At 35.4% G+C, this 18,435-nt stretch overlaps 1 protein-coding gene across 1 annotated transcript; it reads right to left on the bottom strand.

Moving 5' to 3' along the window:
• Positions 1-689: 689 nt before the first annotated feature.
• LOC119645175 (histone H2A-like) lies at positions 690-1,135 on the bottom strand. The gene has a single exon (XM_038045154.1). The coding sequence runs from the start codon at positions 1,044-1,046 to the stop codon at positions 705-707; it is 342 nt and encodes a 113-aa protein (XP_037901082.1). The 5' UTR covers positions 1,047-1,135; the 3' UTR covers positions 690-704.
• Between the last annotated feature and the right edge of the window lie 17,300 nt (positions 1,136-18,435).

Below are 18,435 nucleotides of genomic sequence, written 5' to 3'. Positions count from 1 at the left end.
TTCATGTTTTATTTGTTTAATTTACAATTTATATAAGAAAAAAACGAAGCAACCAGGCAAAAAATTATATTAAATATATAAAATATTGAAGCAAGCCTTGACTTTTATTTTATTTTTACATATTCAATCAATCGATTAAAGAAAAGATCGCATTATGTCGCTTGTGTCATTATTTGCTGAGTTGACTTATAATCCCAACAGCGGAATTGAACAATTGTTATTGAAAGATAATTCAGATGTGGATGTCCATCCAACTAACGCTTTGCGCCGTGGTCGCCGTCACAGAGTGCGTTATACACCTTACAAGCCATCATTAAGGAATGCTCGCGTTAAAGATGAGAAAAATTCTTCCAACATTCCAGCCATCCAGATGTTTATGGATATGCCTGAATTTAAATTCAATGAATTGAGTGTAAAAGTAGTCGAAGGAGGGAAGCATAAGAAACGCGGGGACGATCAAGACTTTATTCAAAAGCAAGTTGCCCAAGGGTTATAAGCCCAAAGATGTCATTCCCATTATATCGCCTGATGGCACACTTATAATTAAGGCGCCACCACCACCACCTAAGATAACAAAAATCGCTAATGAACACCTTATAGGGATTCATCAGACCGGCCCAGCTCATTCGAGCGAAGAACAACCAAAGTCGACAAAAATTAGGACCTTCTTAATGGCGAGCAAAATACTAAATAAGCGAATGACATTATGAATGAATATTTGGTAGCACGCCACCTTGAGCAATTGTTACACCGGATAGAAGTTTATTCAATTCTTCATCATTACGGATGGCCAGCTGCAAATGACGTGGAATAATTCTAGTCTTCTTATTATCACGAGCAGCATTTCCAGCTAATTCTAAAACTTCAGCTGCTAAATATTCCATAACTGCTGCCAAATAAACGGGAGCACCCGCACCAACTCGTTCAGCATAATTGCCTTTTCTCAATAAACGATGAATACGACCGACAGGGAATTGTAAACCAGCACGATTTGAGCGCGATTTTGCTTTGCCTTTAGCTTTACCACCTTTACCACGACCAGACATGTTTATCTTGTTTTTTCTTCTCTCACTTTTCTTTTACTTCACAACACTTCACTGAGCACACACGCACGATTATGGATATGTCAGATATATTTTTTTCCGCTTGAGATACATCCGCATGAGTAGCTGAAAAGGACTCACAACTCAATGGTCGCGAGTTCAAATTTCTACTGCGGTAAAGTTTTCAATACAGGCGAGCATATGATCTACGTTATCCGGCACGCTTTAGATTCATATTCGTAAATGTCGGTATTGTGATTTTTGATTGGCGGCTTCCACAGCTCAAAAATGGTAAAGAAATGGAAAGTACCATGGTACCAGAGTTTTGGCCTTGTTCTACATAAAACAACAGTTCTCCATTTAATATTGTTGAATTATTCAGCGGTACGACGACGCTAATCATAGAGCGCTCAAAATTGCACTTCCGAGCCTCACAAATTTTGTTGTTTAATTTGATGAAATCTACTGCCGAAGCCTACCAAACCTGTTTAGCTTATTGTGATGCTGGTCCACCATATCCCATTTGTTAATTTTGTCTTCAATGATTTAAAAGTGGTGATAGAATGGGATGGAATGAAAAAAACAACAGCCTGAAGGACGAAAAAACCTGGAAAACGATGAATTGGAAGACTTATCGGCCGAAAGCCTAGCTCAGACTCTCAAAAACTTTTCGAACCCGGGACCAAAAGGCGGAAAATGTGGCTACCTCGCAAATTGACTGAAAACTTCATTTTAGCCAGTTGTTGCAAGAGTTGCGCAGGGATATACGGCTGTAGCTTGAATGGGAAGCTCTGCCAAATCGAGAGTACTCACCAGACATGGCGCCTCCTGATTACCAATTATTCAGATCGGAGGAGAATCGCTTGGTTTCCCCGCGCATCCGCAAAGTTGAATAAGTGAGAGAATGGGTCGGTGGGTGGATTACTGCCAAGCCAATATAAGTCCTTGCGGCATGATATCGCAATGTTGCCAAAAATATTGCAAGATGTTGCAGAAAATGCCAGAAACTATTTTGATTAATATTTAATTTAGTGAAAAAATAGCCAAAATACACGCAAGCTCCTAATATAAGCCAATGTATACGTACCCATTAAATCTAAGAGCTCAGAATTTTTATTATATATACTATATAGAGTATATTCCTATTTTGGTCTAGATGACTTTTTATTATACTTTTTGTTATACTGAATGAATAAATAAATGAGAAAATTAATGGACATATCTTGGAAACAGGACGATTGCTATTGATTATGAACTGGAGCGGATCATTTTTGAAGAAGAAAAATTGCAATATCAAAAAAAAAAAAAAAAAAAATTCAATTGTTAATATATTATAACTGAACAAAAATCGATAAAAAAAATCATGTTTTGACGTACTAAAGAAATGTGAAAAGTTTTGATGGAAAGGGACCATTTTTTTAATCCTCCCATCTACATGGTCTTACAAAAAATCACTTTTTATGTGACAACGAAGTAATACTAGTCTTTGGTATAGCTCGATTAGACTTAATTCAAGTGCGAGATAACGATTTGACTCATAAAATTTAGTGTTAGAAGATTGAAGAGTGCAAATCTAGTTCGCGAAAAATCCTTTCTATAAAAGCTCTGATTTAAGCCTAAACTTTCATATAGCAATAAATGAAATCCAATAGAATTGATTGGTAGTTTAGTTGCAATTAAGCAGAGCTATATAAGTATGCAAAATTTAGGTACACGACTTGACATGCCCATGGGCAATAAATTCTCAATGAAATCGTCTATAATTTTATATTAAACATAATAAAATAGGAATTATATAAGTTGAAAATGTATTCATGACATTGCTTACTACTAATGCAGGATATGCATACTAATGCATTACGATGGTAGATGCATTGAATGGTAGATGACCGGAATCCATTCTAAGATGGGCAGGACGTTCAATGGAAAGACTTAATATTGTTAAATAAATCCGTCGCCATTGTCGCCACTGAATACAAGACCTATCTTCGAATTCGTGTAAAAACTTCAACTTATTAACTGTCAGTCTTTCCCTACGAAAGTTATTATTTGTTATTAAGCACATCGTTTGCTAGTTTCGCGAACACAATGCCTACTTGTAAGCTTGCAATTGCATGACCATTGATAATCTGAACCTATAAACGTGTATACGTATGTCCTTCTGAGTTCTTCATTCTATTATCTTGCGTGCACTTGGTCATATCAACGCTTTAACACGGATTCATTAAACTTCAATGAAGCGACTTTACTTAAACCAACGTAATGAGACGCAACGTAATAATATTTCAAATAAAAAACGAATAGCACGGCATGTAACGCGGAACAGCAATGAGATATTGATTGACAGCGGATGATATTAATAGAAAATATTTTCCATTCAGACAAAAGTCAGGAAATATATAATACGACATATGTTGGGAAGTAGGCGATACTGCTTGTGTCAGTAGCTATCAATGGTTTTCTGATTTCGTAAATCGAGAAGTTATAGCCCCAAACAGAGTTGCACTCTTAATTTGCACAAAATACATTCAGAGCGGAAGGGGTCATTGAATTCGATGAAAGCTTGTATTTTTTTACTTTAGCATTTAGTTATTATTTCTTCTTATTTATTTTCTTTTTTTTTTTTTTTTTTTTGTTTTCTTTCCTTTTGTTTTGTTTTGCTTTGTTGTTCTCATTCACACCAGGGTAGCTGCACAATAACAATAAGTAAGAGAAACGATTTTGTACACAATGATGATATTATTAAATGTAGAAAACGTGATATATCTGTAGGCAAGTTTCAGCAAGCAGCCAATAAAAAAGTATTAAAAAACTCTATCATTATGGTTGATTTTAATGCATGAGTGTAAAAGGGCAATTGGCTTAAATAATGATAATGACTATCAAGTGATATTGTTTTTAGCTTCTACTTATTTTTCTTACTTATGTTTTTATTTACCCATCTTTATTTATTTATAGTTCGTGTTTTCCTAGGCACAAGAGTAACATGAATAAACGTGAACTCATTGACTTTGATTTTTCGTTCGTTAAAAAGTAAAGATCGTACACTCATGCACACACGAAAACCCATTATAGTATCGGCTATTTTTTCATAGGATGTGAAGCACAAACCAAGCGAGCAAGGGGGAGCCTTCACAAATAACCAGTACGGATTTAGGCGAGCGCGGTCAAGGATAGATGCCATACAGCATGTAGTAAGGCTTCGCGAGAATGCAGTAGTTGGAGAGCGATGAATAGGCGGCCAACCAGAATACTGCGCTGTGGTCACGCTAAACGTGAAAAATGCCTTCCATTCGGCAGACTAACAGAATACTTACAAAGCCTTCATAAGAGTGCAGGTTCCAGTATCGCGGTATCGCTCAAGTGATGAGGCAATGCAGAGATCAATCCTTGCTCCACTTTTTTGGAATTGCGTGCGTAATGATATTGTGAAGTTGCAGCTTCTTACCGCACAACGATTTGGCTTTATTGACAACATTGCGATCGCGATGATCGCAACATACTTTGCAGAAGTAGAAGCTAGAGGTACCGAAGCAGTTACGTGAATAAACGTGTAGTTGGTTGCGGCGACCGAAAAGGGGTGAAAGAATAGCGTACCATGCAATCATCTTCCACAGTCAAATATCTGGGAGTCATGATTAAATATCGACCCAGCTTCAAACCACTCATAAAGTACGTGGGGTGGAAAGCCGTAGGCATTCAGATGGAGAATTATGCCAGGTTTGGAAAGAACGAAAGCAGCTAGAAGAAAAATAAAATGCGTGGTGAAGACTTCTGCCATCATGTACGCAAGCCCAGTATGGATGGACGCGGAAAGTGAACGGACAACAGAGACAGAGGATCCACTAAGAAGCGAATTAATAGCCACCAGTCCTCGGGAAATAATACCTAACGGTATCTAAGCTTCTACAGGAGGAAGTGGTGGAAGAATTGTATTGTGAGGGTTAGTTTTAATACGTAGGCGCCAAGTGTACCGAATCGTGCACGCTACTGGAAAGAGGTAGTAGTAGTATCTACGAAGATTTTCATATCCAGCTGTATACAGACATATACACCCGCACGTACAGTAGACGTGCGCGCAGCATCTTTCTAGTTTTAAAGTCGCTTATCGATCTACAGATCCATGCCGATATTTTTAAATGTGTTTGCTTACAAATCACTAGTTCTGCGATGCCAAATATCTTGCGAATAGCTACTAAGATCATGGATCTGTCAGCCTAAAATTATAAGAGACGTTCTTGCGAGTTTAAGTGTCTTTTAGAAAGATATTATAGCCGCACAATAAAAACTTAATAGGAGACGTCTTGAAGGAAACTCTTTACAAGTCATTTATGATGGCGTGGTTCACACATCCGCATGCGAGTCTTCTATAATGATTTTGCGTAAACACTACTTTATCATGACAATCGCAAGCTGAAAAAGTTTAAAAAAAAAATTCTTTCCTCCGACTGTTTCTGTCACGATTTCATTTTGTCTTAAAAAAAAGTATGAAAAATATATAGTTGATTTTTGACTTCCAGGAATAAACAAAACCATCTTGTTTTAACAAAATGCATTCTATTTTGCTTGGCCCGCAATTCAGTCTCAAACATAGGTAAATATCGTCGCGAACTTTTCCTTTTTGTATAAAGTTTCAAATTTTTTGCAGGTGAACTTTTTTCTTCAATCTTGTTGGCGCCGGCTACTGATTGCGTTTTTTATTTTTTCTTTCAAAATAAATCGTCTAAGTCAAGAATTTCTTCTCTTTATTACTAAATCTTGAGTCAAGCAGGGATCCAAATAGTCTCAAGTCAATACTTTCGAGATATTTCAATGAAATCTCTCATCTTTGCATGTTGCGGCCGAAAAATAAAGGCTATCAAAAATATTATTAATGGATCAGGCTATGGTTGCCACCGGTCCCGTTTCGATGTCATATTTTGAAAAACTCGTATATGAGAAAAATTTCTTGAGAATTTGAGAATGTGAGAAATTTCGATAAGATTAGATCAGTTTCGGAAGCTCTTCCTTAGAAAGCAGTATTGCAAAATGAAGAACAAGAAAAAGTACACGCGACAAGGCGGTTCAAGGTTTGAACGCTTTCATGATGGAAATTGATTCAGACTTGCACGCTTCGATTTATATAAAGGTAAGTGTAGAACTCGCGTGAAGCGGGATATGAAATACATCTCTTACACTCACATATTAAAGAAAATCTATCTGTTACTGAGGCGGGAACTTATATTTGAATATATTAATAACCAAGACTGGAAGCAGTTGGGATAATTACTTATATTACTCTATAAGGGATATCACGTCATATTTAATTGGAAAGGAGAGAAAGTACAGATCCGTTTACAATACTCGATGCTATGATACTTTGGGAGTATTTTTTGTGCAATTTGACAGCATTTTATAATCGCTTGTGTTGCAAAGGTTTATTAAGTTTGTGCCGATGTATGCAGTTCCCAGAAGCACACAATATTGACGTGCATTTTATTATTCCGATCTAAGCTTGTTTATCCGTCCGTCCATTTTGTTTTCTTGTATTCAACCAACGTACCGTAATTATTGAAATGTTTTAATGAAATTTGGTACACCGCCATGCTTTGGCTCAAGAACGAACGCTATTGAATACGGTCCGTATCGGACCACTTTGTCGATCATTTCCCATGTAGCGCCTTATTTCGAAAAGTCGTCGTATAGACGACGTCGTTAATGATAGAATTGATCGCGGTAATGAACCCAATGAACGTATAATATAATCCGCGTACAACTCTTGAATTCGAAAGGTATTCGGGTATACGACCTTTTAGAAAATAATCTGAATATTCAAGGAATTCTTCGAGTGAACGAAGTGAGTAAACGAGATATTTATATATCTTTAATTCAATATAAGAAGATGTATAAAAATCGAACGCTCGAATTCCTCCTGTCTGAGACGCTTCCTAGTTCACTAGCTATCAAATCAAAATCATATCAGCTACAAATTGTGAAATAAGGAGACTACATATGCATCGTCACAAATTGGAGTGAAAATATTGACAGTTCATAAAAGCGCTGAGGACAGTTGGACTTAAATTTAAATCGATATATTTTTCGTTTTACGAATCCTTACGCTTTTCGTCGTTAACTGAATAGTGACTGAATCAATTAATTTTTTCATTTTCGCTTCACGCGCGTTCGCTTATCAAATGGTACCAAAATGGTGCTTCGGATGAATTGAGACACTGTCGTTCTGTAATCCATTCTATACTATACTATATTTTTTTTAAGATACGACATCAAGCCCCACTGTTGCAAGGCAGACTGCCTTTTTCATAAGTAAGGCGGACATAAAGGCAAGACGACCTAATCTTTTTGTTATTGTATAAACATAATCTTGTAAATAGAAGCCATATATAAAATCTGATGCGATGACATTAGGTAAATAAAAAGTAGATGCGTTTCTGTTACATTCGCATTCCCATTCGCTGATTGTGCGCTAGAGTTGTATGAGCAGGATTATGGTTTTCAGCAGAAAAATCGTCCGAATAATGAGAATCATTTTCACGTGCCTGATAAATATATGGTAAACAAACTAGGCTAAGACAAGAAGTCGAACAGCCTGTCCATCCGCAACGAGTGAGAGTTGTTCACTGATTTTTTCGCTTGAAAGTTGATGCTATAGACGCGGACCCATTTTTAATTTCGCTATTCCAACGCGATTTAGCACAAAGCCTGTGAAACGATAGCTCTAATGCGCAATTGACTTAAAATGCAACCTCTTGTTGGAAAACTCCCTGTGTGCTTAAGAGCATATTAGATAAGTATATATGGGCGTTTTTGCAGTTTTAAAGATGTATAGGCGTTTGTTCTCTTGCATTTGCGAGGAAATCCTTATCTATTTAATATTGCATATGTATTTGTATACTCCTTACAGTCAGGGTCGTATCTTTTTGTTTACGGTTGAGTGGATTGTTGCGACACTACATCTGCAAATGCGAACCGAAATTAGTTTTTTTTTTTACTTTTAAATAAAAAAAAATATCGCGAGCAAACAAAATGAAACGAAATGAAAAAAATAAAAATAATCGTATTTGTGTAGATGTCTATGGAAAATTATAGTTTGCCATGCTATTCATGTCAATAACATCGTCAATAAACTCAAGCATTGCTGCTTTCAGAGTTCATAACCCCAATTTGTTGTAGATGCATATATAAATACCGTCGCATGCAAATAATTTAAGGTATTGCTAAGCAGCATTGTTTACCATATTTCTCCATTGCAATACTCATACAGTACTCTTTACGTAATGCGTTTATGCTTAAATGCTTGAAAATGTTGATTTAGATTAGTTAGCCGAACGTATCGATACTCTGTCTCTTTTTTGCTTACTTTATTTATTTCTTTTTTTTTTTTTTTTTTTTCGGCAAGAAAATGACTTTTCTTACTCTGTATCTAGATATGGATAATTATGTGTTATGTACATTTGATTGTGTCAAGCATTTTTGATGACGTGTTATTGTCAAGCATCCCTATGTCTTTAAACGAATGATTTTTGCGGAAAAAGTTGTTTCTGTAATTAACGGTCTTTCTATTTTATTGTGTTTTATGTAAACATTAATCTTTTTCATATCTTAAATAAATTGAAATTATTGCCAAAAAAACAAAAAGGAAATTTTCTCATAGACCTACGTACACACTTAAGTATTTAATGAAACAACTGCATGCATCAATTTGTCGTGAAAAGATAATAAATATAAATAATTATGCGAACAAGTCATTACACAATTTATAGCTATTCGGGACAATACCAATCAACCGATAGATCAGAATTCGAACAATAATTTACCAAACTCTAGCTGAAATATGATTCCTCTCCCCGTGGGTTGGACGTGAGTGCCATGACGGCCTAACTCCATAGTCCCCGATGGCACACGCAGTCAAAAAGCGCGCAACGAGGAGTGTGGTCGACCCTAAACTTCTGTCGTTCCTTATAAAAGGCACCCGAGCAAGCAAACAAGCTTTTCCCGCGATTTGGGCTAACCACTCGCACCATGAAACTCTCGCAATACGACAAAGTTCGAGAACTGTGCCGGAGGCTCCTCATAACCTTGCTACCAAATAAACAAGATGAGAAGAAAATAGTTAAGACGATATAATAAAGGCCACTAGTCAGGTTTAACACGGCCTACTGAAGCTAAAAAGTAGGTACGGGATAGAAAATCCGTCCATGAAGATGCAGAAAATGCAGAAGCCCTCTAGACTATGTACATGTACACAATATCTTTATTGGAGGGAGCGAGGGGCGTACCAATTTCGTTTGTTTAATGTGACAAACATTACTCTGGTCAAATACGTAAGTAGGCAAAGATCAAGTCGAGTTCCAACAATAGCTATGCAGAGAAACGTGAACACGGATTGCCATCATATCACTACACCACGAAAAGGAGAAGCTTCTGGCAAGGCTTGAGTAGCCTCAGGTAGCTCACCTCCTAGTCAGTCAGCATCTTTCAATGTTCAACGAAGGGGTCAAACAAAGTTGCCCAGAACCCGTCTCATAGCAAGCCGCCTGAGAAGCACGCAAGATCGAAAAGCGCCGAATACAGGAATATAGAAGGCCACACGGCACTCAATGTCACCATCCGTTTGAGATATTGGGATAGCGTCAAAATGTTTAAGTTCAAACTGTAAAGGCCTTTCCCACAGCGCACATTTCCAATCTGCCTAACGTCTATATACAGCCCACATTAACCTACCACAAAAAGCCGAGCCAGTGCCAGAAGATTCGTCTTAAGGTGAATATAGTTTTTTTGTGGTCGTCGTTATTTTCTTTGAATCTTAATCTATAATTAAAGCCGTTACATAAACAAAATCGTTACATTAAATAAAAGCCGCATTCAGTATAATTAAAATTGAAAGCGCAGAGAATAAAATAAAACAAAATGAGAAGGCAATGTTAGGCTTTGGACGAATCATCAAGATCTATACGTGTAAGCTAATCAAGTATTCTGTAGTTAGTATCAAGTATGAAGCACTTATGCACTTGTCGACATATTAAAGCCCAAAATTTGCAAACCTTTGAAAATGCCGCTAACCCTTCTAGAATTCATTATAGATATAATCTTACGCATCTGTCTTTATATTTCAGTTAAATTCTCATCTTTGCACAAGCTTTGAAATAAAAGTAGAATAAGACATAGCTTTATATTCTTGCGATCAGCGTATACTTAAAATCTAAAAACTTGAGAGTCTTAATAATAATACAAATACTGTCTAATATATTACTTACTTTCTTACCAAGATGCAACGATCCATGGCAAATAACGATTATTGTTAGTTCAAGTTACAAGTGCACACTGATCGATCGGTCGATTAATAAACATTGAATGAGAATACTCGACATTTTTTTTTATCGATATTAATGATAGACAGGTATCAACTTGTCTGACAAGTCGTTCTTGGTGGCTTTTTAAAGGCAGCGACTGCAAACATTGCCTTTATTACTTTGCAGTTTAAATTTTTGGATCCTCTGTAGTGGATCCCTTATCTCATCTCTCGTTTCAGTAGAGAATTGTGTGGGTGATGCAAATTATCTCTAGCTTCTCCTCGCAACCTTTATGACCGAAACAGTCTTAGGTTGCATTAAACATGTATTTTTTATACGTTTAACCGAGTTTCTGTATAGATGTTAGAAAATTAGTGTAACCCTAACCTCTGGATAAGCGGTGCCATATATGCACTTCAATCTACGTATATACGATCATTTATATATAATATGTATATTTATATATGCATATATACACCATTGTATGTGGAAAATAATAGCAGTAATAAAAATGAACTATAATTTAAGCTGCAACTAGAAAGGGGGCGTCATGACTATCAGCAATAATTGTGAATAATATGACATTATAACAAAGGCCGGCATCTGCTTGCACAAATTTGCATATATAATTACAGTAACCTACGAAAAAGTTGAGCCAGTTTATTATATAAAAAATACATACAATACAGTATTATAAAGATGTATATACGTATCACGTATTCATATAAGTTATTAAGAGGAGGCAAAAAAAAAAGGTAAAGCACTTAAAAACTCACTAAACAAACAAAACGTGTCTGTGCCTTTGTCTATGATATTATTTTAATAAGATTGCAGATAAGATTATCATCGAGCAGTTTTGATCCTTAACATGAATGAGAATGTGAGAGACGTGATCGTTGCATTTGTAATCGTGCAAATGAATGGGAACTGCATTGATTACTGGGTTCAAAGCGAATTCGCTCGAGGAAAGCGATGCGATTTAAAGATGAAGGTAAAGTTCCTCTTTTTCCTATATTTGGCTACCAGATGCTTGAACTTGAACTGCGCGATGGACGCTTTCTTTGCTTAGCGACTGTTTATGGTGCATATATGCATTGAATACATGTCAACGGTGGGCATCGTCTCGATCGAGACCACTACTATTAATTAAAAATCATATGTTGGATGATCGAAATCGGATGTAGTTGCCAAATGTTGGCCATCTCTGATATATGTAATTGAACTATAAATAATAATAATGTAAACAATGTGTTCGTTTGGTGTATGTAATATATATGGAAACAATAAATGTTTTTTTTTTTTTTTTTTTGTTTCCATTTAATTAAAATACAACCATTATTAGTGGAATAATAAACATAAAACAAACGTGTTCATACATATGTATCTGAATGTTTATTAGAATTGCGGTAGAGTGCAGGCGCTAGTAAGACAAACAACGGGAGCAATATTTATGCAAACACTTATATGCAGAATATTTCCCTTACCCGCGTAAGAGGTGTCGCGAATTTTTTACTAATAATTACTTTTGTTTATTTCAGAAAACTCGAGTGATATTCATTTTATTCGACTAACTATCGACGCTGCGATGTTTGCCTAATAGATTCGATATATTTTGAAAAACTTCTAGAAAAGTACATCTCTTGTACAAATCTTGTTATAGGACAGCATAGGACAGTATTAATAGAGGTAGTCTACAATGAAGGCGAGCTTCATAAGTGAAAGCTAACCTTAATGAATATTTCCCTAATGCCAACTACATGTTTAGATTCACTCACTATTACGGACCAATATGGACCGGATGAGTCCTAAACATTGTTAAAATTATGGCGATATCACTTTAGGCTTACGACTTATACACACTATAGGCAAGAGAAATCTGTTTTAAGCTGAAGCAGGAATCGTTAAGACCCGAATATACGAGAAAACATTTTTTGCCTTAAGGTTGGTAGAGAAGTGGATCTTTTACGAGTTAATAGAAGGTGTAATTATAATACATACATAGATCGGTAGATATAGACCTCAGAAAGTATTACTTGATAAAATTTTGGGGGACTGGTTTCAACTCATTAATTACTCCCGATACCTTTCAGCGCTTGCACTAAAGCTATATTAAATTTGAGCGAATGTGTGCGCAATACTCAAACGAATTTCAGAACAACAATCATTTTATTGCACGAATCAATTCAGAAGCATTTTCTGGGTAAATTTAAGCTTGTCTATCGCTTTGTCCGTTTTTTGATGAATTCCTCTGTTCAGTTTGCAGGACGTAACTTTTGAAATACTTTGGTGAAATTTGGTGCATCAACATTTTTGCACTGATCTGGCCTATCATAAAGCTAAGTACAGAAGAAGTGCGGCTATCAAGTCGCATCTTTAGTTATGATTGATGTGTAGAATGGCCGTAGCTATAGTGAGCGCCCAGTTGCGGGAATAGCATATCACCTGCCGGTGATCGGGCATATACCCCCAAGTTTGCAGCCAATTCTTATCCCTATATATTTCCCCTCTTACCTTCTGATTATCGCCAGTTCACACGAATAGCGGACATCCCCAAAGTGATTGGTGGTATTGAAAGTAAAAAAAACAATGTGGCAAACGCTGCTGAAAATGAAGTGAATGGGACCATTCTTAATGGAACAAATTTGCGACTCTTAATATTTCCTAACAAACTTCGATGATGAAAAATACTTTGGTTTACTAAATGAATTTGCAAAGTTCGGATGAGGTGGAATCACTTCTGAAAACCGCTCCTATGTCAATGTACTTACGAAAATACATAAACATAGGTTTAGGCTTTTTAGTATTTCGACGAGAATGTTAGCATAAAAGCGGGAATTTATTTGGATGGCAAAGGCTTATTTTTCGATACCTCTGCCCATGTAGGTGCTCTCATCATAATTAAACATTTATATTATATTTTATGGCAAAGGTAAGTGAAGTTCAATATTAGGGAGAGGAGCGTAGGGATTTCATAGTCGCCGTTAGTCGACTAAAATATTTAAAATTGCTTTTTACCGTATATTACATAAATCGCTGCTGTCTCTGCTTATCAAATTGGCTAGCTAAGACCTGACCCGTTTGGTAAACGACAAGACGAAAGAGAGATTCAACACACCAGCCCCGATTTAATGACACGAATTTGGGAAAGAAAACACATTAAATTAAAACTGCAACTGATCACAATGCGGTGAAATTTGAGAAGTTACTTGGGGAGAGTGAAGTTGTTTACTATTTTCTGTGCTATTGAATGACAAATCAAGGAAATATTTTCAAAACTATTCCATCATTATGCCTGAAGGTTACCGCAGGTATATTAATTTTATTATTACTTTTGTGTACAATAAGTAATGCCAACGGTTCAAAACACTTCTTTTTTTCTCAAATAATAAAATTTTTTTATTTTTTGTTTTGTTTGTTGTTGTAAGGAAATGTAGGTCAAAGGCAGATATACTTTCTGGTCTAATCAAATCGGTTATCATCATATGTAAAATGGATTTCTAATAATATGTGACACCTGAAAATATGTGTAGAGGTAACCTGTACGTGTAATAGTCGTCAGCGAGTCATTTCCATGATTTTCATAAATCGTCTCACTTGAAATCACTGGTGTTTACATTACATTCAAATCATTAGGTGGTTAATTTTCATCCATAAACATGTGGTTTTTATTTACATATGATCATATAGCGAACAATGTAAAACAAAGAAAACTTTAAAAATTGAAAAACAAAAAATCATCAATGATCATTCAAAGAGCAAGTAAGTTAGTTATTCATTATATATGAACTAAACAAATTTCCTCAACAAAACTCAGTGACCAATACTGTTCCGGTATAAAAAGTTTGGCTCCGATAATTGTTTTAACGAAAGCCAAGCCTTTATCTAGCAACAAAGTCTATTTTGTTTTATAATGAAAATTGATTCATACTAGTAACTGGTGTATCAAACTTGGACCACGTGACTGCGTTTTTTGTATCTTAGCCCAGCAACAAGTGCTCTCATGAATAGTAAACCTTTCAATATCAATAAAATGTAATTTTTAATATAATACCTTATGAAGTAGATCAAGTAGATAAATACTAAAATCTTTGATAAGGAAATTAATTTTGCTAAATTTGGATTGCGTTGCTTCGTGCTTTCGTCGAATGGAAAACAACAAAAAATTTCATTCTGGCAACCGGTCTGAGTACCGGTCAACGAATCTCGAGGAAGACGATATCGAATTCGATCCACTTACAACTATCTTAGGTATAATAAATAAATAATGTGAAAATTTACGATTCTTTTTTTTGTTTTTATTCAACGTCCGCTTCATAGTTCCCCGTCTAAGGTAAACGTAGTAAGTAATTTGCACCTATAAACGGCGCAATATTTGAGTAAGCAAGTGTATCACTTCCTCGCTTAGAGTGACTACAGTGAAATTGTTTTCCACTTTGATTTCATAAGAAGAATTATCCGTAAATAAATTACTTATGATCTTATATGTGACCTTTCAAGTTTGCGAAAAGTGTGAAATCGCAATGGCGATATTTTATATTGCACTTTATAGGTTTATTGAGTTTTAATTAATTCGTTCTAAGCTATTTAGAGTTTCTTATCAGTGATGCTTAAAGTGCTTCACACACATAATATTTTAGTGATTGCAATATCAAATTTTTAATGAGGTATAATAAATTCGATGCAGAGCTTGTGAAATGAATCAAGAACGCATACTCGCGTATAAACAAACGTTTGTACAGATTTTCGATATGCGATATATTTAGCGTAGTAAAGTTGTTTTGAGGACACTTGAACTTTAAAGCAAGAAAAGAGAACAAAACATTATTGTAAAAGCACTAATAATTAACTTATGTGCTAGTGCAACTAAATGAATTAATTTCTTGTTCACTTATTAAGGTTCGATGTTCGATATTCGATGACAAAAAAAGATAAAAATAAATTTTAATTAAAATCGCATTCACAATTAATATTGTGTTCGCATATCTATCGGTCTTGATTAACACATTTGCCTGCCTATGCACATTTTAACGACATACGATATAGTCGGACCGTACGTACGTACAGTTCGCGACGAAATAATTGCAGCTTCAATTTTCATTAATTCATCTTTGCCTATTAACGTTATATTCGTTTCATCGATCGATACATTTTAATACAACATTTTTTTTAAGCTCACACTTCGGTACAACAAACATTTCCCAAAGAACAGGCAAATTTCACTTAATCATTAAACAGCCATAAATATTTACAAAACAGAAAAGTTTAAAAAAACAACGTCCGCATAGGATGCATAGGAAATACATGACATGTCGTGAAAGTTGGCGATTTTAATTCGCATCCGTATGCGATCCACTTCCTAAAACTTTGTGTCGGCTGTACCTGGGGCTGGGGCTGCGTGTTCCAACTAAACACATTCCAACTGGAGAGAAAACCTCACAAAATAGTTCCATTAATTGCGAGCGTGTTTCTCAGTTGAACACTCCTTCCCTCTATATTTGCGAGCTAAGCTCCTATATGAGCTTGTGGAAACCTCTTAATCAATATTTCCCATAAATTATAAGGTACGAAAGGCATTTCTTGTGTTTACTATTGTAGGTGAACCATGCATATTTTCAGGCCACAATGCCGTACGGGTTCAAATAATGTACCATTGGACATTTGGAAATTGCGAAATTAACTCGCAGAGGAAAATAATTTGTTAGGACAAGGCTTACTATTAAATATCCTACACGACGTCGCTTCACACTCATTTACCCATACAATGACTTTTGAAAATAAATCGTTATATGGGAAATGATCGAGAAAGCGATCGGACTCAAACCATTTTCAAAAGCATTCAGCATTTAGGGGAAAATACGTTACTATATCAGATTTCATGAAAATATCTTACAAATTGCGGTCTGTAGATTGAACACACAAAAGAAGAGGGAAAGGCAAGCTGAGATCGATCACATTTTGAATCGATATGTATAAAATAAAGCTAGATCTATTTCAAGTCCTGCTGGATGCGATGCACACATCCGCATAAACTTAATACATCCTTGTACCACAAGTTTTGTAGGACATAACTAAGAAGTTTTTAGAGAGATTCGTTGTGCGATCGCCGCGATTGCTTGAACTTTCGTCTATCTGCCTAGATAAACGAACAAAACTGCAATTCCAAGGACTTGAAAAATTCAAGTAGAATTGTCAGACAGCTTCTTCAGTTTAGTGTGGTCTTTGGTGTGACTGTGTAATTGGAATAATTTTTTCCGAAAACGCTGTTGATATGATGACTATGGTGAATGAATTACGTTACTGTACGATGTTAACTGATTTTTCTTTTTCTCACTTTTGTTTCGAAATTGATGCTACGGATCAGAATAGCACCATTTGTCATATAGCTTGATCAACAAAACAGCTTTACTGCTTTTTTAAGAAGACACTTGACTAACTAGGAATCAAATACAGTTCCAATTGCGAGAAGCACAATCTCTACTTACTGTTAACATTCATTGAATTGCAAAAATTTATGTTAGAACATGTCGTGCACAAATTTAACAATATCCATCAGATAGATATTGAAGATATTGAAGAAAGAGAATTGCAGACGATCATCGCCGATTACTTCGTTGGAAACTGGCGATACAGGCATTGATGAATAGTTGCACATAGGAACGTTCGAAAAGTAAAAGTCAACGTTTCAACGTTTTATATAAATAAATTAAATAAATAGCGTTTAGTAAATATTATAAATGTTTCTCATTTTCCTCTCATGTAATCATATCCGTCTGCTAATTAATTACTGGAATAAAATTTTCATCAATAGAGTCTTTCTGATCAAGTTCTCAATTCGTTCACTGAAATGCTTATAATAACTCAACGAACTGATCAATTTCGAAATGAAATGAAGAAAATCTTTTCACTTATAAGTCTCTCTCTCTCTCTCTTTCTCTCTTTCTCTCTCTCTTTCTCTCTTTCTCTCTTTTTCTTTCTTTCTCTCTCTCTCTCTCTCTCTCTCTCTCTCTTTGTTTATATTTTCGATGTTTAATTTTGATTTCCTCTTAAATTAAAAAAGAGAATAATGAAATTAAAAATGAAAAGAATAGTACAGTGATTCGCTTTTATTGGGGCGTATAAGTAAGTGTAACAGGCAGTGTGATTTTGGATTACTTTCAAGTTCAATTCACACTGCCTAAGGGATAATATTATCATCTCAAGTGTTTCTTTTTTTTTTAGCTTCAACATTAATGATCCAAAAAGTCCGTCCGTTCGCCGAACATAATCATTTTTTCAAGACATTCTAGGCACACACACTTTTAATGCCCCGAACAATTTGACGAGTACAAACGGCATTGGATCTCGAGAAATTGTGAAAACAATCGAGTGGTGTTTATACAAGCAGTGTATGTCGCATATATTGCACGCGTTGAAAATTGCATTAATTGGGAAAATGCGCTTTCTCTTGCGAAAACATTTCTCACAAAATGGAAATGGAATCCTAGTTGCCGATCAAAACATGTGACACTATCCAAGAGAATATTTTACATTTTTCATAGTTGTAACTTACTTTAATATTGTGTAACAAAAATGTTTGCATTTATTTTTTGAGATTGACTTTGTGCAAATCATAAAAATTGCATAACTTCGTACGTCCAACTTTCTACTTGAATTTCGGTGGCTTTTCACTTTAATTGCATCAGCAAAGGTTGGGTACAGTGTAAGACCGACTTACCGATTTTGCCACGCTTTCCCAACTCTATTTTACAAAGAGGATAGGATGGAATGTATAGGTCGTCTACCAAGTACTCAATTCTCCTCCGGACTATCTCGTGCTTTCATATTTTAATAACGAGAATCCGAGAATAGTGGAGAGAATTGAAAGAACTAAGAAAGACTTTGTTAACTAAAAAAATGTATTATCATAGATATTCTTCGGCCAGGATCGTCTATTCAAAATCGGTCAACTATTAGTTTAAACGCTTCACGTGATAAATGCATAAGACTCGTATGTATTTTAATGTAAAGTAAATTTGCAACTGTTTTGATGTCAAGTGTAAGGCGGTCAACCTTGTTTGATATTAAATTCAAAATTAATATAAATGCATGAAAATAATGGAAAC

Source organism: Glossina fuscipes, unplaced genomic scaffold (genome assembly GCF_014805625.2).
Source record: "Glossina fuscipes isolate IAEA_lab_2018 unplaced genomic scaffold, Yale_Gfus_2 1, whole genome shotgun sequence".
Taxonomy (NCBI): Eukaryota; Metazoa; Arthropoda; class Insecta; order Diptera; family Glossinidae; genus Glossina; species Glossina fuscipes.
This window is presented reverse-complemented; position numbering and strand designations above follow the sequence as displayed.